Genomic DNA, 23,731 nt, shown 5'->3' with positions numbered 1-23,731 from the left:
ATGGTAATCTAGCTATGACTATGCATTGTGAGTGTGCAAAGTGCAACGTGGGCATGAGTGTGCACTGTGCATGTGCAGTATGGAGTCAACATTCAGGAGGGTCATTATAGGAGGGTGGGAGGGGAGGGAGGGGAGGTGTGTGTGTGTGTGTGTGTGTGGGGGGGGGGGGGGGGGGGGGTAGGGAGAGGGGGGGCCTCCTCTCTCTGCATGTCCAGGAGTTATTGTATATTGTTATTGCGTTGGACACAAAATACCTCCTGTAACGGTCCTTGCTGCAGGGGAGCTGACGGTAGCCTGGGTAAACCCATCCCCCACGTGACCTGCTCTCAGACCTGTTCTCAGTCACTATGTGCTATGCTATGTGCTATGCTAGTGACTGGGAACTGAGAGAGCAGGTCACGTGGGGGCTGGGTTTACCTAGGCTAAGCTGACGGAGCCTCTGACTGAAACCGCTCTGTTGTCCAGCCAGCAGGTCGTGTAGGGGGTGTGTCATGTCATCCATGATTTTGAGTATTTTTTGTAGCATCCTTCCCTTCACAACCACCTCCAGGGGCTCCAGAGTGGTCCCCAGCACAGAGCCTGCTCTCCTAAAAAGTTTGTTCAGCTTGTTAGAGTCGCCGGCTCTGATGCAGTTGCCCCAGCAGGTGGCTGCAAAGAGAATTGCACTTGCTACTTATTGGAACATCCATATCTATTGTTTTCGACCTAAGTGATTGTTTTGCTAATATGTCCACATCCTCATTTCCCTCTACCCCTACATGGGCAGGAACCCAAACAAAGCCAACAGTCATATCCATTTTATACAGTTCATATATATAAGATGGTGAATCATAAAAACAATATCTTGTCTGCATGACTTCTAGGACCCAGTCTACTCCCAGAGTCCCCGCTGCGTCGTCCCTCTGTTCAAAAGACAAAAAGAGATACAATTCAATCTGACTTTTCAGCCAGATGAGAACTGGAGTTTTCCTATCTTTCCTATTTTTAGGAAAGAGCGGAATTGAAATGAGGGGTGGTTTTGTTTTTGGTCTTTGGATTTGAACTGATGACAGCCCATGCAGGGGCGTTGGAAGTACTTTTAGGTAGGGGGTGCTGCCACCGATTCAACATTGGGGGGGACGGCTGACGGCGCCCTATGCCGTAATAGGGCGGCAAAAAAATTGGCCACTTTGTCGCCAGATTAGAGGAATATTAATATTAAGATTAGACAGTTGTGTCATTATTCAGTCACCTTTTCTCACTCACCTCCATGTCACCACTTGCTCCCACTGCTGTGTTGGAATCCTCATTCTCTCTCCCACCCTTTTTGGACTTTTAGCCATATTTAGAGGAATATTAAATTTTAAATTAACATTAGGATTATACTGTTGTGATGTCATTATTCAGTGTCTTCTCCTCTTCTCTGCAGCATTACTCAATTTACCCTCAGGACTCAGGGACAGTGATAGCCTACCTGCTATTCCTCCGATATATCCAGGGCCGGATTAATAGTACCATGGGCCCCCGGTGCTATTCATTTTCTAAGCTATTCATTTAGCCTTTTAAGGTAGTCATAAAGATTATATCTTCCAGACTGAAATGTTATAACAGAAGTGGAGTATTGGCCAGAATTACATGAACATTTGGACACTTATTCAGCGGGTATTTTGCATGTTGCATTCAGGTGCACTGTAAAAATATATATTTTTTTTTTTTTTTTTTTTTTTTACATCTCTTGCCACCAGGGGGTGCTGCAGCGCCCACCGCACCGTGCTTCCAACGCCTTTGAGCCCATGCGAGCGTTGGTGTGGGCTCTTGTTTACTCACCTTGGGGCTGGGGGGGGGTCTGTGCTGCACCCTGGGTTGCGTCTGTGGTTCCCTGTCCTATTCAAAGGTAGCTACTGGTGTCATGACAAAGGCCGGGTTGGGCTGGATGGGTGGGCCCCCTGGGGTCTCCAGCCAGGGGAATCACAAAAGCTTTTTGTTTTACCATGGCTTTGTGAATGATTTAGGGTAGGTGCTTACTTGATCAAATCAAATTTGCCGCAGCCGCAGCCTAGGTTTATATAATTAGACATCTGTCTCCAACCGAGGTGGCTCTGGTGGTGGTACGTTTCATTCAAACCCAACTGCCACTTCAGGCTCCCACAGAAAGCAGCTGGGTCTGCTTGATTTCCTCGGGGTGTGTCTTACAGAGGTCATATCAATACAAATTCAATTTGTAGGAGAGATAATCAATCGACGAAAGAGAACGGTTTCGTTATGATGTAACCCAGTTTCTTTGAGTGGAGAGATGATCTCTCCAGCTTAGAGAAACTCTGAAACTGTTCAAATCAAGGTTAAACAAAAGGAGCAGGTGCCTGCATTGGCCTTATAGCTTGGGGCAAATCAGGACGCCGCCCCCCAATCAATCACCCACAGGTGTAGTGATTCATTCACCCAGGTGAGGTGATTATGTGTCTTAAAGAGCTATTCAACACCAGCTGCCATGAATCAAGGATTATAATATCAATACAAATGAAATTTGTATAGGAGAGATAATCTCTCAACTCAGTGAACCTGGGTTACATCGTAACCACCCGTTATTGAGACAGGGCCCAAAATTAGCACCAGCCACTAGCCAAATGCTGTTAAAATATGCAAGTCAAGTAGATTTACTTAACCCACCAACCAAAAAACAATGATAATCTATTGAGTGGCTGGTAAAGTTTGAGCATTCACTAGCCATTTGGCTGGTGGACAACAAAAAAGTAAATTTTGGACCCTGTATTGAGATGATTGAGGTGAAATTATTTTTTGTTATTGTGCTGTTGCCTTTGAGTGTTCAGGTGTTCAGGTCTGAAAATCGCGTAAACACACACACACACACACACACACACACACATTTACGCTTCAAAAGTCATAAAAAATGTGGTTCTCGTTTCCTTTGTGAAGATTATCTTTGTGAACACAAATTTCCACACCCATAAACTTTTGTTAACCAAATACCTTATTTCCTGCATTTAACCGAAATCCCCATACTAAAATCCCATAGCCTTTTCCCCTTATGAACCCACCTGGTGGCGATGTGCTACTTCCAACTCATCACTACGCTATACTTGTGATACTTTTAGTCTTTCTGCCTGTAAATCACTTTGTTAACCTTGTTTTCAAAAAGTGCAACGAATAAAGTTATATTATACATAACCCATCTGGAAGACAAATGGGTGGATGTGTTTTAGGAGAATACAGCTCGATCGATGTATCTCAAAGACCATACAAGTTTGGACATTTTACTTGTCTGCTTTTTGCACATTTATCTGGAGCTAAAACAAAATAAAAAAAAATGTCACTATCCAAATACTTGTGGTTGCTCAGTGCACCTCCGATCCTTCATAGTCTCGTTAACAGTGAGAGTGGAGTGGACCAGGCTGAGGCCATTTGGAAAGAAACCCGGCCCGTCTCCGTGAGCATTTTGCTGCCCATTATAGTGAAGTCAACTGCTGTGAAAAGAACTGAAGAGGCTGTTTCAAGGAGGACACATACTTCACTTCCAAACCAACTTCCACCACCATGACCTCGAATTCCAATCTCTCCAACATGCGGCGAATGGTGGAGCAGCTGAAGCTTGAAGCCAGTGTGGAAAGAATCAAGGTAACTGGAAGGGAAGCAGTCAGAATAAATTTGAATGTAAATATGCTATAGCCTAAAGGCTTAAGCATAGTTATGTTGTGACTTTAGAGGTGGTGGAATCATATTTCTCTATGCTAATTGGCCTGTTGAATCGATACACCAGAAGGTTTTGTATTCAGGTGAACATCTTGGTGGAAGTCAATATTCACAAGGAATGCAATACATCTCAGAGGGAGCCTTCATCTCTGCATACTTGTACAGTGTTGTACAGTGCTGCCTAGGGATGTTCATTTTGAAAAATTTCCATAATCGAAAATCGGGGGAAATTAACGATCAATTATCGATTATCGATCATATTAATTATATATATATATATATATATATATATATATATATATATTACAAAATGAATGCCTATGGCAGAAAATACGAAAGACAACGTGTTCTCCTCAATGAACTCTTTATTTCAATGTGTCTCCTCTCCAACACTCTGCTGTCCCCGGTGCATGCCGGTGTGAATTCCCCATGTTTAAAACAGTTTTGTTGGCACAAAGATACAGAAAACTAGAGACTATATGAAGCTCCACCTCACGTTAGTCGGCTGTGCAATGGAGTGGGGGAGGAGGAACGAATTCCACCCAAACCTAGTCCGCAATTTTTTTTTTTTAATAATAATAACAAAATCGATAAAAATTCCACATGATCGATTCCATTCCTTAACGATCAATTATCGATTTTCGATAACTGATGAACATCCCTATTCCCAGGTGTCCCAGGCAGCTGCAGAGCTGCAGCAGTATTGTCTGCAGAACGCAGGCAAGGACGCACTGCTGGTCGGGGTGCCCACCGGCAGCAACCCCTTCAGGGAGCCGCGCTCCTGCGCCGTCCTCTGAGGTCAGTCCACCAAAAACCTTTGCACCAAAATATCACCCGTTGAAGAGCATTGCTGGGTCTGGATATTTCAAATGGGGGACTTCAAAGATATCCATGTTTTGTGTTTACAGCAGAAGGATGAGTGGAGCAACAGACAACTGGCAACTCACTCAAAAAACTTTTTTCTTCCTTTTTTTTTTTATTTGAAGGACACCTTTTTTTTTTATTGTTACTGTACATGTCATGTATTTTTCACTTTTTAAATTCGTGTTATTGAAGGAGATGTGGAAATGGGAGATTTAACACAATATTTGTTACTCTAACAAAAATGTGACTGTTTTGAACCACAAGATATTTTTGTTTGTGTGTATATTGATGAGGCCTCTTCAACTATAATAAAAAGGGTTTTGGGTAAACTCCCCATTTCATCTAAGTTCTGCATGGAGCTTTATTCCCATTTCTTTTTAAGGGCTAAAATATGTTTTTGGCCCAATCCTGAAAGTGGCCCCTGTGTTTTGATACAGGCAGCAGTTTATCTATGGAGTGTACAAACCGGATGTTTATAGCAGCGCTCTGAATTGCTCCTTGGCATCTTAGCTTCCTGATGTTCAGACTCGAGCACAGGCAGAGAGAGAGAGAGAGGAAACTGGCCCTTCCTGTTCAAAGCTGCAACAAACACTTGAGCAGTGCTAAACTTTCTCTGCACCCATTGGGCCATGGAAGCTACTGTATTTGAATTCATTCAGACAGGCTTGAGGCTATATTATGTTAAATTAGAGAAACAATAATATGACTCGTCACCACTGATGGTATCTCATTTGGATTATAGGAAGCATTTTCCTTCATTTTATTCAAAGACATCAACTCTTTAGTCAGTGGCTTACTTTTTATTTGATTTATCTCTCTCTCTGTGTGTGTGTGTGTGTGTGTGTGTGTGTGTGTGTGTGTGTGTGTACTAAAATGGAGCTCCTATTTTAGAACACTGAAGATTTTAGAGAAGTGCACCAGAAACCAAACAAACAAGCTAACAGACCCCTGGCTATGCAATAGGTCTTGCATGACTAGCATAGTGCTTGGTCACTTCCCTTTCCCCTCAACGCACTATCCTGGGACGAGTCTCAAGAGTCTCAATAGCTCTCCGACGTTGATCCCTCCTCTCCTAACATCTTTGTTCAAATATCCTACATTGAGAACATCACATGTTCCTCCATTTTTACACTCTTTAAGCTTGAGAATGATCAGGAATGAGTTTAGTCTTTTATAACTATCTATTTTTTGGGGGGGGGGGCACGGTGGCGCAGTGGTAAGCGCTGTCGCCTCACAGCTAGAAGGCCCTGGGTTCGATTCCCACCTGGGACGCTGTGAGCGCTGAGGGAGTGCGTGCTCGTCCGCCTGTCCTTGGGTGCCCACCGCCCGGGTGGGGTCGTCATAAAAGGGCCCTTCTGTGTGGAGTTTGCATGTTCTCCCCGTGCCCCCTGGGGGTTTCCTTCATATAGGAACCCCTCACCAAAACATGCAATATCCTGGTCGCTGAAGTGGTGCCTCCTCTGGTCGTTCGGGGCGCCTGTTCGGAGGGAGGGGAACTTGTTGGAATAGCGTGATCCTCCCACGCGCTATGTCCCACCGGTGAAGCTTCCCCTGTCAGGTGAAAAGAAGCGGCTGGCTAACTGCCCATGTCTCGGAGGAAGCATGGAGCCAGTTTCGGCTCTCCCCAGATCGGCAGAGGATGGAGCAGCAACCAGGATAAATAAATTAAAATTAGCACTAATGGGGGTAAAAATGGGATTTTTAAAAATCTGGGGGAAAAATATATATATATATATTTTGACACGCCCACTTTTGACACGAGACTTTCGGCGGGTTTGAGTCAATGGTTGACCACACCCATTTAGGAGACTTGCTGCGACAATTTGTTAAAATTGGCAGAGCCTGCGGTGACCCATCTATAGACGCTTTTAATTTGACAACATAAACATTCAAAATTGCCGCTAGCTTACTTCCTGTTGCAATGTTTGCTAATGCAATAGCTGACAGGAAATAAGATAGGGTTCAAACTGTTCCCATAGCAACCCAATTCCGTGAAAACCGTCTATATAATAGGTTATATATCTAAAGTTTAGCATACTACTGTATAATGGATAGCTATTGCTCGGAGTCTACTTTGTAAGATCATGTGGTCAACTAGTGCCATCTGCAGGCCAATAGAGGGAACACATGTTCCCATCCATCTGGCAGCGTCAGGTTTACTGCCAGCCACACTGATACATAGGCTATAGAGGCTATAATATGTATCAGTGTGGCAGGTAGAACTGCTGGGCTCTCCGGCTCTGCAGAGAGGTACTATTTGACTGTATTTTATACTGGCATAATCCAAGATGGCAAATTGACTTGAAAAGATGTAATTTACCCTGTATTTAGCCAAAGTCTTCACTGTAGCAGGCTGCAGTAACCCCACCAGCACTTGTTCTTCTTCACAGGGTGTAAATCAGTGTTTCCCAACTGGCGGGCCGGGACCCAAAAGTGGATCGCGGGGCTGTTTTGAGTTGGATGTGTGCTTCTACTCATTGAGGCCAACATGACTGTCTTTCTAACATGCCATGCTAGCTTGTTGTGAAGGGGGCTAAATTACCCTACAAAGTTAGGCTAAATTCTGAAAATTGGGTCATGACTTAATAACTAAGGGAAAATGTGGGTCGTGAGGCTTGACCAGTTGAGAACCACTGGTGTAAATTATGTATTTTCAAGTCAACTTGGCGTCTCGGGGCTTTTGTTGACTTGGATTATGCCAGATGAGCAGTGGAGCCTTTTTTTCCCCAAGTTATCACCATCACTTCGGTTGTTTATGAGAATGCTGCAACAGTGGTTTTTGTACAAAACCTCACTCATCCTTCCATCGGCATGGGGGTGAGTATAACGACAGAATTTTCATTTTTGGGTGAACTTATCCTTTAAGGAGCTTGACACCCCTGACTTAAAGTTTAAGAACCGGGGGGGTCAAGCTCAATTTCATCCTGGGCCACATCAGCATTATGATTGGTTGCCCTCAAAGGGCTGGTTTTAACATGATATTAATGTATCGCATTATGATTGGTTGATTTGATTGTTATTGTTTCTTAGTAATAACTTAATACTTAATAACTAGCTCTGAAAGCAGAATTATAGGGAAAACAATGGCAAATAGACAACACAGCAGCATACAAATATTATTCAATACAACAATTGCTATTTTTAGCCGTGTCGCGGCCTCTTGAGTTTGACACGTGCTTTAAGTCAACACATTTAAAAGTGCCATTCATTGTCAATGAATGTGTCATTTCATTCTTAAGAATGAGAAACTCCAGAAGAATGACTGGAGCTACTCGGCCAGAGAGATAACACCAAATTCCTGAATGGAGTTGTGTTCTCCTTTAACCCATTGATACCTGATATGCGTGTGTGTATCCCTTTAAGACGTGGTTCACGTTCTTAAAGGGATACACACACAAATGAGGGATATACACGCAAATGCTGCATCAGGTATCAATGGGTTAAACCTTTTAGGGGCGGGGGGGAGCAGGGTTTGGGTTTCAGTCCCGCCCCCTTTATTCCTCCATACTCTGCTGCTGGGGGCAGTCACGGTCCAGGGCAGCCAGGCACCTTACTTCCCCGGGTGGCATCACACTTTTCCTGGCCGACTATAAACTCAACTCTCCATGAAGGAGCACGATGCAATCTACTCTTGGATACCTCCTACAGCTGGTGTGGTGGTGGGATCAGTCCGCGTCGAGCTGTATTCGTCAACAACACAGGCTCTAGTTTTCATGTCTTGACCCTACAGCACTTAGATCCAGCGAGGAGAAGATGGCCAAGGTGCACAGAGTGTATGTGGGGATACTAACAGGTACGTTGTTTACGATTGTTTTATCCTCCTATATGTTCACCTTGCCTACCTGTACATTGTAAACAGAATGCACGTTTTATCTTTTTTGTTATCACCACAGCAAAGTTTGGCAACCCAGGGAGAGATGCTGTATAGAATCTGGTCTATATATATCAGATTATGTTCTTCTCCTAACCTTCAAGATTCAAGATTTTTATTGTCACTCCGTAGTACAAGTATCACGTGTGAAATTCTTGTGCTGTGAACTCCGTTTACAACATAGTACAAATATAACAGGGCATATGAGTGCAGGAAAACAACAAGAGACACAACAAGCAATAAGGCAGTAGAGTGATAAGACAAGTCAGAGACTGTCGCATATTCACTGCACATAGGTGCACATGTCATGTGCATACTTTAAACATACTTAAACATAGTTGACGTTCTGTTTGCACAGGTGCAAATAGCATATACCCAATTAAACATACAATTAAACATTAGACACACGCAATGAATGGTAGCAGCTACAGTACGGTACAGTACAGCTACTACACTATTTGTGTATGTTAACTTTACTATCATCTTTGTGGTGATTTTCCCTCTCACAGGACATAGACCGTGTTCGTGTAAAATGCCATTGTATGCATCCACTTGACCGTTTCTTTACGTCGATGGGCATAACTTGAATGGCATAACTGTCATTTTGCAGTTTCAAGACACTGCTCTCGTCTCGCCCAGTGTAGTAGCTACGGCTGGACACCTCTCTCAGTGCCGAGTATGAGTTAATGATTAAATAGAGAGTCCACACACCAGCTATATATATATATTCCCTACAGCAATCATTGTCAAAGCCTCTCTAGTCTATAGTAGCATGAAAGCTGACATTTTAGGTAGAAGACAGGTCATGTGTCTGATAGGTTTACACAGTCTGTGTTCAACTCCATCAAACTGCTCTGTGACTGTACCTGAGCACCTCGGTTCAGAGGTTCTCAAATGTTTTTCAACCAAAGACCCCCTTACAAGATAGAAAATATACCGGGGACCCCCCTCATTCTGATTTGTGATTTTGGACTAAGCTTAATTGTTTCCACGGTAACGTGCTTGACTTTTAAATTGATAAGTTTGTTCGATTAGAATGTAATCCATGAACCATTTTAGATTTAAAGCATACCATATTTTCGTTGAACTATGGAGCTTTTGCACGCAAAAAAAAAGTTTTTATTTTTATGTTCCTGAAAACTTTGCGCGGACCCCCTTGCAAAGTGCCACGGACCCCTGGGGGGTCCTCAGACCCCCATTTGAGAACCACTGCCTCGGGTAGTATATATAAGTGTGTGCCTGCCTGTATGTGTGTGTAACAGAGGTAGGAGGGAGGGTGAGCGGTTGGGGCGGGAGAAGGAATCGCAACTGTCCCTTCTTCCTACCCTGTAAGGTCGCTGTCGTGACTCAGCAGGTATTCACCTATCACCTGCATTGTGATCGTTATAGTCTAGTCTACTTCTATATTACACGTTTATCCTTTATTAATGCAGCGATTCTCAACCTTTTTCATATCAAGGACAGCTAATTGAGTATTTAATGAGTTTTCTTTCGGTCTCTCTGTGTCTTGTAGATCTAAATCTGAGGATGTTTTTTTCATTGCTAGATATGATTTGATCCAGAATTCCATGACTCTATGGCCATGTTCAGACTAGGAGGCCAAATCTGATTTGTGAACTTTAGTGACCTATTAATGACTTTATCCAGATTGGTTTTATGAGTCTGGATGCTCCAAGAGTGATTTGTGTCACTTGTCCCCAAACCACATATGGAGGTAGTTTCCAATCTGCTTCAAATGTGCTTTTGACTGATGTGTCAGATCCACCAAATCTGATTTGAACGTCACTCGCAACTCGTCATCAAATGCTTCAGCGCAGGAAAACCACGTCACCAACGTATGTATTTACAGCAACCCATGCAGATCGGCTGTTTAGGTCTGGACACACAGATCCGACTTGAGAATCAGATTTGTGGCAGTGCGGACACACTCTCCCAAATCAGATTTGGGAAACCAATCAAGATAATGATGATTAATGACTTTATCAGCTAATCGGATTTGCCTGTAATGTGATCATGGCCTTAGTATTGTAGGTAGAGAGACAACTGTGAGACTTTGGTCAAAATAGCAATTCTTCTATCTACTACAATGATATAATAATTTTAAATTAAATAATGGTGAAGTTGATCAATTTGCCCCTGGGACCCCTTCAAGGAGCCCCTGGTGGTCCCCCGGACCCCACGTTGAGAACCACTGCCTTAATGGTCCTTTCCTTTTTACGTAGAAGTGGAATGTGAGAGATTGGTTACGATGTTTGCGCATTGTGCATGTGCATATGGGCGTGTGTATGTCTGTGTGTGTTTGTTGTGTGTGTGTGCGTGTGTGTGTGTGTGTTGTGTGTGTGTGTGTGTGTGTGTGTGTGTGTGTGATCAGCTTTGTTTGTGTTCCTGGCTACAGCTCTGGCCCTATGCAAATACTCCCTGGCAGAGTGGAATGCCACCGAGGAGTCTGCCAATCGAACTGTGTCCTCCTGTCGTCACCATGGCAACAGAAACAATTGCACAGGTACAGTCAGATATACACACACACACACACACACACACAGGAGGAGGGCGGGGAGGGTTTCCCCTCTGTGCGGTGTAGTGTGTCGTAAAAGTCATAGAGTGTTGCTTTGAAGTTTGAACATGGACGTTTATGGAAGAGTGGACAGACCACAAAAGCACGTCGTGCACGCCCGCACGCACGCACACACACAATAGGAAGACACACAAAGTAAGATGATAGAGTGACGGCAAGATAACAGAGAGGCAAAGTGACCGCCTACTTCCTGCTTCAGCACTGGACCAGAGATTTATAGGATGCTGATTGGTTGCGAACCACGTTTGGTTTGGATTCAAGCCAATCGATTGGAGCGTGGCAAGATGCATTTGCCATGTGATCGCGATCTCATGATCCAGCTGCCTCGCAAAGGTTTAGCTACAACGTACTTTGCAGCATAACGATCTTTCCACATAGAGAGGCAAAGTGACCGCCTACTTCCTGCTTCAGCACTGGACCAGAGATTTTCCTCCGCCATTTATTTTCCCACAGACATTTCGTAAAATGCGTATAAAAATAGTTTTACTCCGTCACACCAAACGGTTCGGCTATATTTAGAATCGGGAGAGACCCTAGAACATTTCACTCGGACCGAAACGACATCGAAAGAATATTTTCTTTAAATCCGCAATTCTTTTACGCGTTTGGTCCGATTGAAATGTTACGCGGTCTCTCCCGATTCTAAATATATCTGAACCGTTTGGTTTGAACAAGTAAAACTATTTTTTATAAGCATTTTACAAAATGTCTATGGGAAAATAAATGGCGGATGAAAATCTCTGGTACAGTGCTGAAGCAGGAAGTAGGCGGTCACTTTGCCTCTCTATTGAGACACACAGACACACACACGCACGCACGCACGCACACACACACACACACACACACACACACACACACACACACACACACACACACACACACACACACACACACACACACACACACACACACACACACACACACACACACACACACACACACACACAGGAAGAGAGGAGAGGAGAGCCAGTGCACTGTGGAGACTACCGAGGTGTCATATTTCAGCCTGTCCAGAGAGTTGTAAGTAAAGTGGCCATACCTCTCCGGGGCCTGGCTGGCCTAGTTGTTCTCAGCTCCCCCGTGCTGTTGAGGAATACAACACCGTCTCTTTATAAGTGGCCCGGTCACTTCCTTGTCATACGTTTTTAGGGTTCTAAATCTCGTCGTTGCTTGTGAACGCCGCGGTGATTCGGGGATGGGGATGTAAAAAGTTATTTACTATAATAAATCCACTGATGTTCAATTGATTGAAAGTTTTTGACGGTTTTTCGTCTTCTTTTTTTTGTAACTGGATATTTGTCTTTTTCGACACAGAGGTAATTGCAAAAGGCCCGTGCTGCTCAGGTTTCGGTGTTCTTTTACGAGCGCTAGTTCAAACATCGTCTCCTGGGAATTGGTAGTAGTAAATAGATAGCGGTACTGCCTTGAGGTTTGAGAAGGATAGCTGCAGGTTGCGTGGTCATAAATTCAGCAAACTAGCAAGCGAGTGTGTGTGTGTGTGTGTGTGGGGCACGGTGGTGCAGTGGTAAGCGCTGTCGCCTCACAGCTAGAAGGTCCTGGGTTCGATTCCCACCTGGGACGCTGCGAGCGCTGAAGGAGTGCGTGCCCCGTCCGCATGTCCTCGAGTGCCCGCCGCCCGGGTGGGGTCGTCAAAAAGGGCCTTTCTGTGTGGAGTTTGCATGTTCTCCCCGTGCCTCCCGGGGGTTTCCTTCATATAGGAACCCCCACACCAAAAACATGGAATATCCTGGTCGCTGAAGTGGTGCCTCCTCTGGTCGTTCGGGGCGCCTGTTCCGGAGGGAGGGGGAACTCGTGATCCTCCCACGTGCTATGTCCTACCGGTGAAGCTTCAGGTGAAAAGAAGCGGCCGGCTAACTGCCCATGTCTCGGAGGAAGCATGGAGCCAGTTTCGGCTCTCCCCCAGATCGGCAGAGGGTGGAGCAGCAACCAGGATAAATCAATTAAAATCAGCACTAATGGGGGATGAAGATGGGTTACTAAATATTAAAAATAGAAAGAGACAGAGAGGAACTCTGAGAGAGAGAAAGAGACAGAGAGGCAGAGAGAAAGGGAATCGCAACTTTATCATGACTTTGTTTACACGAGTTTGATCTATAGAAAGTGTCGTCTTAGAATCGTGTTATTTTCACAGGCATGCGTTTCATTAGACCTTGATGACATCAGGTTGTTCCTGGCACTAATTCGTCCGGCTTCCTGTCCGGATCATATTGCCTGCAGTCTATATATATGCCGGGGGGGCGGGGCCATACCAGGGGGCGGGGCCATTCCAGAGTGTGAGGCTGTGGGTCAGGGAGGCAAGCTGTGCAGGTTGCATGGAGGAGCAGGACACTAATAGAACATGACACAGTTCCAGTGTGTACTACGTAATATGAGGACGTCTTCGTTTGTGAGTTCAGTCAGTTTGCATACTGAGTGTGTGAACGTTAAAGGAACAGTTCACCCAAAAATGAAAATTCTCTCGTCGTCTGCTCACCCTCATGCCAGTTGAAACACAGGTGAAGTTTGTCTATATAACACACAGGGAGGTTGCCAGCACACCGCCAGAGAAAACCAGTCACTATTTTGACAATGGTTCTCTGTGTTTCCACTGGCAATGAGGATGATGTGATGACAGAATTGTCATTTTTGGATGCACTGTTCCTTTAACGCAGTGATTCCCAACCAGCGGTACGTGTACCCCTAGGGGTACTTGAGCAGCTTGCAGGGGCTACTTGGAAAGATTTGAGATTACAATTTACTTCCAAAATGATTTAAATATATATATGGCATTCCAAGTCATTTCATAAGTCCAATGTTAAAATGGTACGTCCGCGCTGCAACTATTCCCCCTGGCAAGTGTCAACTGCTATGCTGATAAATGGCTCAAAAACATTCAGTTGCTGTCGCTCCAGAAACAGGTTTGGGGGGACTGGTGACAAAAGGGAAAAAAAGGCCAAGCCCAAACACCAGCAGTTCAGTGAAACAAATATTTTGTATGGATTTACATGTTTGTCTGCATTTCAACTAAAAGTTAAACAACAAATTTAGGAGAATCATCAACACGCATGAGTGAGGGGGTACTATTGGCATGGAAAAACAGCTTAAGGGGTACATATGACATAAAAGGTTGGGAACCACTGCTTTAACGGATGTTGAATGAAATGCTGTTGTTAAAGCAAAGTCCTCCTTCAGCACGTTTTAAATGTTGTCCTGTGTCACACATCTACAACAGCAGATGCTGAAGATACAGGACAGTGGAATGGCCACTACTCCGAATGTCCCAAGGATCTGAAGCACTACTGCGTCCACGGGGCGTGCCGTTACATTAAGCTGCAGGAGGCACCTTCTTGCAGGTAAGAGACTTCTTCTACTGCAGAAGGATGGAGGTATGATGGGGACATGGATGGGTAGAGGCATAGAGAAGGAGGAGGGGAGGGGAGCCCACGTTAGACAGAGCGCTCGACGAAGGACAGAGGAAAGAATTGACAAGGAGGTGAAGGCAGAAAGGTGTAAACAGAGCGAATGGTAGCCGAGGAGAGAGTCAACAACAGAATCCAAATGACCAAATATGGAAATGAGCGTGTGTGTGTGTGTGTGTGTGTGTGTCTGTGTGTGTGTCACATAACCATCTGGGAACAAGTCGTCGGGGGAAACCGTTTCAAAGGGCAGGCACTTACACAAAAAATACCTTGCAGGTGATTGGATGAACCATCTGTCTATCATGTCTCGCGCTCGCTGTGCCTCACACCTAAAGCCCGCCCCGTAGCATGAGGCTACGGGGCGGGCTCATAGGATGCTGATTGGTTGCGAACCGCGTTTGGTTTGGATTCAAGCCAATCGATTGGAGCGTGGCAAGATGCATTTGCCATGTGATCGCGATCTCATGATCCAGCTGCCTCGCAAAGGTTTAGCTACAACGTACTTTGCAGCATAGCGATCTTTCCATATAGAGAGGCAAAGTGACCGCCTACTTCCTGCTTCAGCACTGGACCAGGGATTTTCATCCGCCATTTATTTTCCCATACACATTTCGTAAAATGCTTATAAAATAGTTTTACTTCGTCGAAACCAAACGGTTCAGCTAACGCTATAATCTGGAGAGACCATAGAACATTTCACTCTGACAAAAAAATAAAAAATAAATAAATAAAAATCTTTATGTTTTGGTCCCAGCGAAATGTTATGTGATCTCTCTTGTTTCTAAATACTGTATATCTGTACCGTTTGGTTTGAACCAGTGAAACTATTTTTATACACATTTTACGAAATGTCTATGGGCAAATAAATGGCGGATGAAAATCTCTGGTTCAGTGCTGAAGCAGGAAGTAGGCGGTCACTTTGCCTCTCTATTCTGAGAAGTGTGGGGAACAGATGGAAGCAAAGGAGTCACCAGTCATAATGAAACTACAGTATGGATCTAAAACGATCATTGAAAAGTCCTCTCCTTCCTGTCCCAGGTGTGAGCAGGGTTTCATTGGTGCCAGGTGTGAATATGTGGACCTGGACTGGCGAATAGGAGAGCAGCGACAGATCATCATCGCCTGCGTCATCGCCGGCCTCGTTTTCCTGATTCTTCTCATTGTATTTATCTGCATCTGTTCAAGGTGAGCCTTTGTGTGTGTGTGTGTGTGTGTGTGTGTGTGTGTGTGTGTGTGTGTGTGTGTGTGTGTGTGTGTGTGTGTGTGCGTGTGCATGTGCGTGTGTGGGAGAGAGAAAGAGAGAGATAACAAAGTGTAAAAATGTACAAACTTTCTTATTGAAACAGCAGTTGCCAGAATAAAATGTTGGCATTATACTAGGGGTGTCACGATACACTCAGTTCACGATACACTCAGTTCACGATACACTCAGTTCACGATACACTCAGTTCACGATACACTCAGTTCACGATACGATACACGATATTGGCTTCGCGATAACGATACGATACGATATTTTAACAATATTTTATTGCGATCGATTTGTAAGTTGAGGGGGCATCCTCCACGCCAATTTGAGTCATTTCATCATCTTCATCCTCCGTGTCTGTGACGTCCCTCGTCTGTTCAAACAAAGCAATGAAAAGGAGAGCGAGCATGCAATCAGATGCAGATCAGTGCCACCATGGTCAGCTTCTTTTTCTCATGATATGAGATCTCATCTCAACGATACATATTGTCACGTTTTGATATCGCGATATATTGTGGGACGATATATTGTGACATCCCTACATTATATACACTATACAGTAATGCATATTGGCACGGACAGGCTATGTACTGTAGAATACCAACATTCATGAACCAAAATACATTGCATGTCACGTTTCTAGAAAGATATGTGAATGAATGTGGGTCGAAATTTACATTACAGCTCGGTGACAACATGCTAATAGTGTGATAATAAAGAAGTAATAATTAGGTAATATCATGTACAGTAATTAACTGAAATTTATGTAATAGGCTAACCGGTCCAGGGTAACAAGGGCAGAAACAAATGGTAATAACGGAGAAATTAAATTTCATGGTAATATTAGATTAAACCAAACATCTATCGTAGGGATTACCAGGGAACACTAGGAGTCTGCCGCCCCCGATAGCGGCCTGCTAATACCAAGCTATTACCTGGTTATTACCTTGGTTACCTATTACCTATTACAATGTTGTTACCAAGATGTAATGTAAAGTGCTGCCCACATTCATGTATCTAGAAAAGTGCATAGCTGAATGGGTATGTGAATGTTATACATGTCCTAGAGTCTCTGTCTCATGTTGAACAACATCACTGGCGCCAAAGGGCAAAACCAAGGCATTGGTGGATCTGTAGCGTCTCTGTCTTGTTTGTTTCTTTGACTCCCGAGTTTTTACTTTCGTTTTTTTAACCCCAACCAAGACCATAACCCTATGAGGTCATTTACACCTGGCGTTAACATGCATTTTCTGCAATCTGATTGCAATCTGATTGCAATCAGATTGCAGAAATGGTCGTCCTCTCAATCCGCATAAAGTTGCTGTATCCAGATTGAGAGGACACATTGCATTTATTTACACTTGTGTTCAATGTCTACACAATGCATCCCTGACCACCTCCGGAGGTGGTTTGGCAGATCAGATTGCAATCCATCTTCAATGCGTTTTGGGGGTGTTTACACCTGGCATTTCAAGTGATAAAACACAATCTGATTGCAATCTGATCACAGAAAACACATGTTAACGCCAGGTGTAAATGGCCTCTGTGACCTTAACCAAGTTGCTTTAGTTGCCTAAACCTAACCAAGTCAAGTTTGTTGCCTAACGTTAAACCTAACCAAAATTGTTTTATTTGCGTTTAACGTTGGAAAAACAGCGAGGTTTTCGAATTCACGTTGAGATTGTTAGACGTAAAATGCCACGTTTCAGACACGTAAAATGCCAACGTTTTTTTCTGGCGATTGAGTTCCATTGAAAAGCTATCACCATTGCTAGTGCCTATGAACAACAATACTATTTGCAGTGTCTTTATTGGAAAACGTGGCTCTGTAACGTGGTTGTTTCTGTCAGTCGTAGGTACAGGCTGTGCAGGCAGAGGGGGAGGCGGCGCGACGAGGAACCAAGGAACGAGACAGAGAAGCTCAGTATGATGGACACCAGCGCCACACACACAACGCTAACGCCGGACTCAACAGAACCGCAACACACCAATGCTGTATGAGAAGGTGTGTGTATGAGCGTGCACGCGTGTGTGTGTCTGTGTGTGTGCGTGCACGTGCGCGCACACACACACACACACACACACACACACACGCGCGTGTGTGTAGCTGTTTAGATATGAGGGATTTTATGTGACAGCTGTTGCCGTCATTTGTCTTGCAGTGGCTGCAGCATGCTATACTTGGTCCCTCTCTGCTGGACAGGACTGAGACCTGCTAAAGAGGAGAGAACTGTAGAAAGGATCACTGGGTCTTTGTGTGTGTGTCAGAGCTGGTCTGAACCCAAAGCGATAACACAACAGATCCAGAACCATCCTCTTCTGTCTGAAGCTTCAAAAGCACCAAAGATCCCCGGGCAAAGAAAGCGCCTTGGATTAACGATATGCTCGTGCAGAGTGTGGGAGTTCAGTCTCTCAACGTGTTGCTTGTTTGGTGAACAGAGTGCTTTATCTTCTCCGTAGAGGAATGACAGTGCCCTTCTTGCCTATAATGCCTTTCACCCAGTGCTGCTGCTGGCTGCACCGCGCTAAGAAGAAGTGTCACTACGATGGAAAAAAGCTGTGATTTGCCAATTGACTTGACTCCCTGGCTGCACATGGTAACGGTTGATCGGGTTATCAATCTCCATGGGGACACACATGTTAAGTCAATGTAGCCTGTAGGGGAGAATCTCAGTGGAAAAGGGGCAAAAGAGATTCTGAGAGCACGTATGATGAAGAAGACGCTTCACTCCAGGTAATCTTTGGAGGACTCTTGTTATTAGGGGTGTCACAATATATCGTCCCACGAAATTTCGCGATAGTAAAACGTCACGATATGTATCGTTGAGATGAAATCTCATATCGTGAATTTTTTTTTTTTTTTTTTTTTTTTTTTTTTTTCCAAAAGTAGACAAAGAAACGTCTTTGTTTGTTGAAGTTCAATGTGTGGAAAGTAGTTCAGTTGAACAAGTCTCTGAAGAGACACATGAGAAGTTATACAGGAGAGAAACCATTCAATTGAGTTTCTGGCAAAACTGTTTACTTGACAGGAAAAACTGAAGATGCATAAAAAATAGACTAAGAAAAGTCTTGTTTGAGTTTGAAGAAAAACTGAAGATGCATAATGAGAATTTATACTGCTGAGAAACCTTTTAGTTCAAAGTAAATCTAAGTGACGGTGTAACTCATTCTATTTCAAGATAAGCCTTATCTCCAATCTCATGTTTTTTCTAGTTGTTATTGTAATAACAATTTCCCACAACAGCATGTTTTGTATTTGTGCATTTCAAATAAAATACTACTTTTCCAGTCATATATTGTCATTATTCAAGTTTAAAAAAATATTGTTAAAATCGTATCGTATCGTATCGTTATCGTGAACCCAGTATCGTGATACGTATCGTATCGTGAACTGAGTGTATCGTGACACCCCTACTTGTTATGCATCGAAGGTATAGAGACACTGCATGAAATAGGCCACGCCCATCACGGGGGAAAAGCTCCGTTCATTTCCACACACCAGCGTAATTTTCCTTGAATTAAACATAGCTAAAAGCTGTTGTGTGGTGGGGCTGCGCAGACAACAAAATGTAAAAAATCGCCAGTTCAAGTTTTTTTGTACTCCTGAGCAAAACAAGGAAGCCATTGGGAATTGGCGAGAAGAAAAATGTGGATCTAGCTGTCTAGGAAGTAAGTTGGAGTGTTCATCTTCCGTAGATACGATCTTTTTGTGCAACACGCACGCAACCATGCACGTGACATAGGAGAACGCCAGGATTGGAGGGGGGGCTTTCTGTTTTCCCCCGTCTTGGGCGTGGCTTCTGAATGATGACGCGTTACGCAGTGTCTCTATCGAAGGTATGGATCGTTCACAATATGAATACCGTATGTACACACAAAAATGCTCTATTTATACTTGCGTCTGTTTCACCGTTATATACCACTTGGTTGTGCAATTAGTTTCATTTCACATCATGATATATATATACTTCAGAACATGTATTTACAATCAACAAAAATCACTTCGACTCTCAACATCGCTTCGACTCTTAGAGAATATTGTTACTCGTCGACATTACCAATGCAAGAAGAGCTTGCTATTTTACCATTTTTTGGGAGATGGGGTTGATATAGTGAGGTTGCTTCTCTGGGCTCCTGGGTTGGAGGATGACCAACTCTGTGAGCAGGACAAGGTGAACTTGTTGCTGGAGGCGTTTTGATCTGTATATTTGGACCCACGCAGCCTGCTAAGCTACGGGGCCAGAACAGCCGTGCCTGTGTACGCGGACTCAACCCCAGGTGAAAGTGCTCCACTGTCCCAGACACTTTCCAGACTGCCGGCCCCTTTCACTGGCTGCAATGTTTATCTCTTATGTATATTAACTACCCCGCTCTAAATGGGGAACGAAGAGACGACAAAGTGCGTCAGCAACTTTTCTCTTCACTGCTATTTAAATGTCAGCCGTTTTCAATAAAAAGATTCTACACATGATCTGTCCCTTTGAATAATTTGTCAAATGAACCATGTTTGAATCGTAATCGTTGATATCAAAGAGCTGAATTCACCCGTGCTGCTTAGTGTTGGCTAAAGAAATGTTATTTGAGTTGACACTTATCTTCGCAGTCTATAAACTGCGTCATGTTTCTCTCTGGGTCTCGTCACGGGCCCGAAAGAGCTCAAGTCCACAGAAGTGCCGCTGGCTGACGTTCACTTGCAGATAAACGTCGCGGCTTCCTTGGAAAGGTCCTTGAACTCACCCGTGATCCCGATGATCAAGTTCAATTTCAAGACTTTTATTACCCCCAAACGGGTCATTCGGTGTGCAGTAAATACACACAATAGGCTAGATGCACTATTCACAATATACACTATAAACATGCGAGACATATTCAAAGTCATTCTGGCACCTACTTTAATTATGATCCCCTCCAGCTGGTTGTACTTTGGTTGCTGTTTTTGTTGTTGTGTTGTGTTGCTATGGTGATACTCTACTAAACGGGGGGTCACCGTGTGATGACAGATGTGACAGATTCCAGTCTGAGCGTGTGAAAACAACACATATCACCCTTTGACATGATGTTAATCCTGTTGGTACAATGCTTTGATCTTGTAACTCAATTGGTCCTTGACACAAACTGATTGTAACACAGTTTATACTGTATCTCATTCTTTCAAATGTAACGTTGTAGAATACCTTCAGAATCAGAATCCACTTTATTGCCCAAGCATGTACACAAACGAGGAATTCTTGCTCCCAATGTGCTCACACACAAAGAAAGGTTATGCATACAAGCCAAAAAAAACAAAGACAGTGAATTGACAGAGGTACATTTAAACAAATTAACTGTTATTTACATTAATGATGTAAAGTGTTGTATACATACATAAGAAATGTTTTACAGTTAGTATATATATGTAAGCCACGCTGGATTGTAAACAAGACTATAAGTCAGATATTATTGACCTTGTTTACCTTTGCTACTCGCTTTGTCACGGCAGTCTGATACAGTAAATCTCAATAACTAGGAATTGAGCACGCGATTCACGCTCGATTCCTAGGCTCTTCGCGGCCTCGCCCGTCCTGCAGCTCGCTGCTCACCAAGCTGATTTGATTTATGACATCGCTGATGATGTCATCAGTGGGATTTATGACATCACTGATGATGTCACAGTGGGATCAGGGATTTATGACATCACTGATGATGTCACCGTGGGATTTATGATATCACTGATGATGTCACAGTGGGATTTATGACATCACGGATGATGTCACCGTGGGATTTATGATATCACTGATGATGTCACAGTGGGATTTAAGACATCACGGATGATGTCACTGTAGGATTTATGACATCACTGATGATGTCATCAGTGGGATTTATGACATCACTGATGTCACAGTGGGATCAGGGATTTATGACATCACTGATGATGTCACAGTGGGATTTATGACATCACTGATGATGTCACAGTGGGATTTATGACATCACTGATGTCACAGTGGGATTTATGACATCATGGATGATGTCACCGTAGGATTTATGACATCACTGATGATGTCACAGTGGGATTTATGACATCATGGATGATGTCACAGTGAGTGGGACAATCACAGTGGGACAGACACACAGAGCCTGAGCTCCCATTTATGTTGGGATGTGCCTGTGGGATAGGGTTTATACCACTGTATAAGAATTTTCACTGGCATAGATTGAGAATAGCAAGATAACGACTAGTTGGAGAGGTAGAAAGCCATGTACTGTACATATATATAGATAGAAAACTGTGTCTATCCAGTTACGACACCAGTTACAGTATTTTAGCTTTACAATTATTATTGAGTGTTGGAATTGGTTTGGGAAAGAGTCGCTGAGGTTTCTCAATTTGTCAGAATCATCATTTGAATTTGAAAATAAAAGTCTGGTGTATCGATAAACACACAAACACATACTTTTAGTAAATCCTTACAAAGTGAATCCAAGTAGTATAGTGAGTACAGGTAGTGAATAAGTTCATGAAATATGAGAATGAGAATTGGGACACAGGAACAGGAGACCACTGACCTTATCTGAATGACAGAAGGTTCCAGTCTACATCTTCTGCATCTCACTGTTCTTTCCTGTCAACCTTACAGTACTGCTGACTGTTTGTCAGTGTTTGGGTGTCGGGTTGTGTCTACTTGACAGTTCTCTGAAGCTTGCAGTCAAATTATTGATACATTCCCAAGTGCATTTGACTCCATTTACAATCTCATCAAGAATCTGTGTGTCAGGTGTAATTGTATCATTAGAAAAATGACTAGTGGCAGGGGTTAGCATCAGGAGGAGGCAGTTAACTGTAGTTATGTCTTGGGCTTGGCTTCTGCTACCATGAATTGCTTTAGTGGAAATGGAACTACTGAAGTCAACAGAAATAACACTACTGTATGTCTATAGTTTGTCAGATGCATTTGGGTCATCAGTGATGTTATAAATCCCACTGTGACATCATCAGTGATGTCATAAATCCCACTGTGACATCATCAGTGATGTCATAAATCTCTCAAAAATCCCACTGATGAAATCCCACTGTGACATCATCAGTGAGGTCATAAATCCCACTGTGACATCATCAGTGATGTCATAAATCTGACATAATCAGTGATGCTGGTCACACAGCAGCAGAGCTGCGGGCAAGCTGTGAATGCGAGCCACAGGGCCAGTTTGGCGAGCTGCAGGGCGAGCCTAGGAATCGAGCGCTCGTAGTTATACATGTACTCTGTGTGTGTGTGTGTGTGTGTGTGTGTGTGTGTGTGTGCGTGAGCACGCACATTGTGTTGTCCTGTGTTTATGAATTAAAGAAATGTATCACAAAAAAACGATATATGATTATAAATGTTTTAGTCAAAATGGAAACAATGACGAGTCACATGAACTTAAACCAAGACCTAAAACATGTCTTTGTGTATTATGGTATAAGATGTAGCCTATATAACCCAGTGTGTGCTGTGCGGAACCGCCAGTCGAGTCGCCTGATTATATTAGTAAGATGTAAGTTCTCAATATAGTAGAACTTGGGCTTGATTGACTAGCCTGATAAGTGCCACAGTTTTCCTTTCAGTAAGGGCATCTGTTCTCTGGTGTGGTTGTAATGAATGTGTTAATACTGTAGGATCTTTGACCTCATTTCAGGTGACCTGTGTATCCGGCTGTCTTCAAAAGAGCCGCGAAGTGACAGCTGTGGAATGCCACAGGGTTTCTATAATAGGCAGGGGTGTGTCTGTCTGCAGTCACTGGAAGTGCAGTTGATAAGAAAGACAGATACCAGTGAGCAACTGTTACAGTTGTTTGATTTGGATTGTGAGAGTTGAACAAAACATCTGTGTGGAAAAAGCCGTTCTGACATTCATGGCCATGGAGCAATTGTGCGGATCAGGTAAAAGGAAAAAAAAAAAAGGAAAAGATTACGATGGTGCTGTGGCTAGAAGGTTCCTGAATGTTGTGGACATTTGGAGAGGAGATTGAGAAAACACAGAGGGTGAATTCTCACAGACTCAGACAAGTGCGTCTGCTGGGTCTGGGTGGACACATGATGGGGATGATGCACA

General features: G+C 43.6%; 2 protein-coding genes across 2 annotated transcripts; both read left to right on the top strand.

Moving 5' to 3' along the window:
* Window positions 1-3,486: 3,486 nt before the first annotated feature.
* gng10 (guanine nucleotide binding protein (G protein), gamma 10) lies at window positions 3,487-4,858 on the top strand. Its single transcript, XM_083657795.1, has 3 exons — window positions 3,487-3,612; window positions 4,359-4,485; window positions 4,596-4,858. Exons 1-2 carry the CDS (start codon window positions 3,532-3,534, stop codon window positions 4,482-4,484), a joined length of 207 nt encoding a protein of 68 aa, XP_083513921.1. The 5' UTR covers window positions 3,487-3,531; the 3' UTR covers window position 4,485; window positions 4,596-4,858.
* A 3,446-nt stretch (window positions 4,859-8,304) lies between these two features.
* btc (betacellulin, epidermal growth factor family member) lies at window positions 8,305-17,952 on the top strand (the record flags this gene model as incomplete). Its single annotated transcript, XM_083657793.1, has 6 exons — window positions 8,305-8,344; window positions 10,818-10,925; window positions 14,230-14,350; window positions 15,455-15,601; window positions 17,516-17,670; window positions 17,828-17,952. 5 exons carry the CDS (start codon window positions 8,305-8,307, stop codon window positions 17,664-17,666), a joined length of 567 nt encoding a protein of 188 aa, XP_083513919.1. The 3' UTR covers window positions 17,667-17,670; window positions 17,828-17,952.
* Window positions 17,953-23,731: the final 5,779 nt, after the last annotated feature.

Source organism: Poromitra crassiceps (assembly GCF_964638095.1).
Source record: "Poromitra crassiceps genome assembly, chromosome: 21".
Taxonomy (NCBI): domain Eukaryota; kingdom Metazoa; phylum Chordata; class Actinopteri; order Beryciformes; family Melamphaidae; genus Poromitra; species Poromitra crassiceps.
This window is presented reverse-complemented; position numbering and strand designations above follow the sequence as displayed.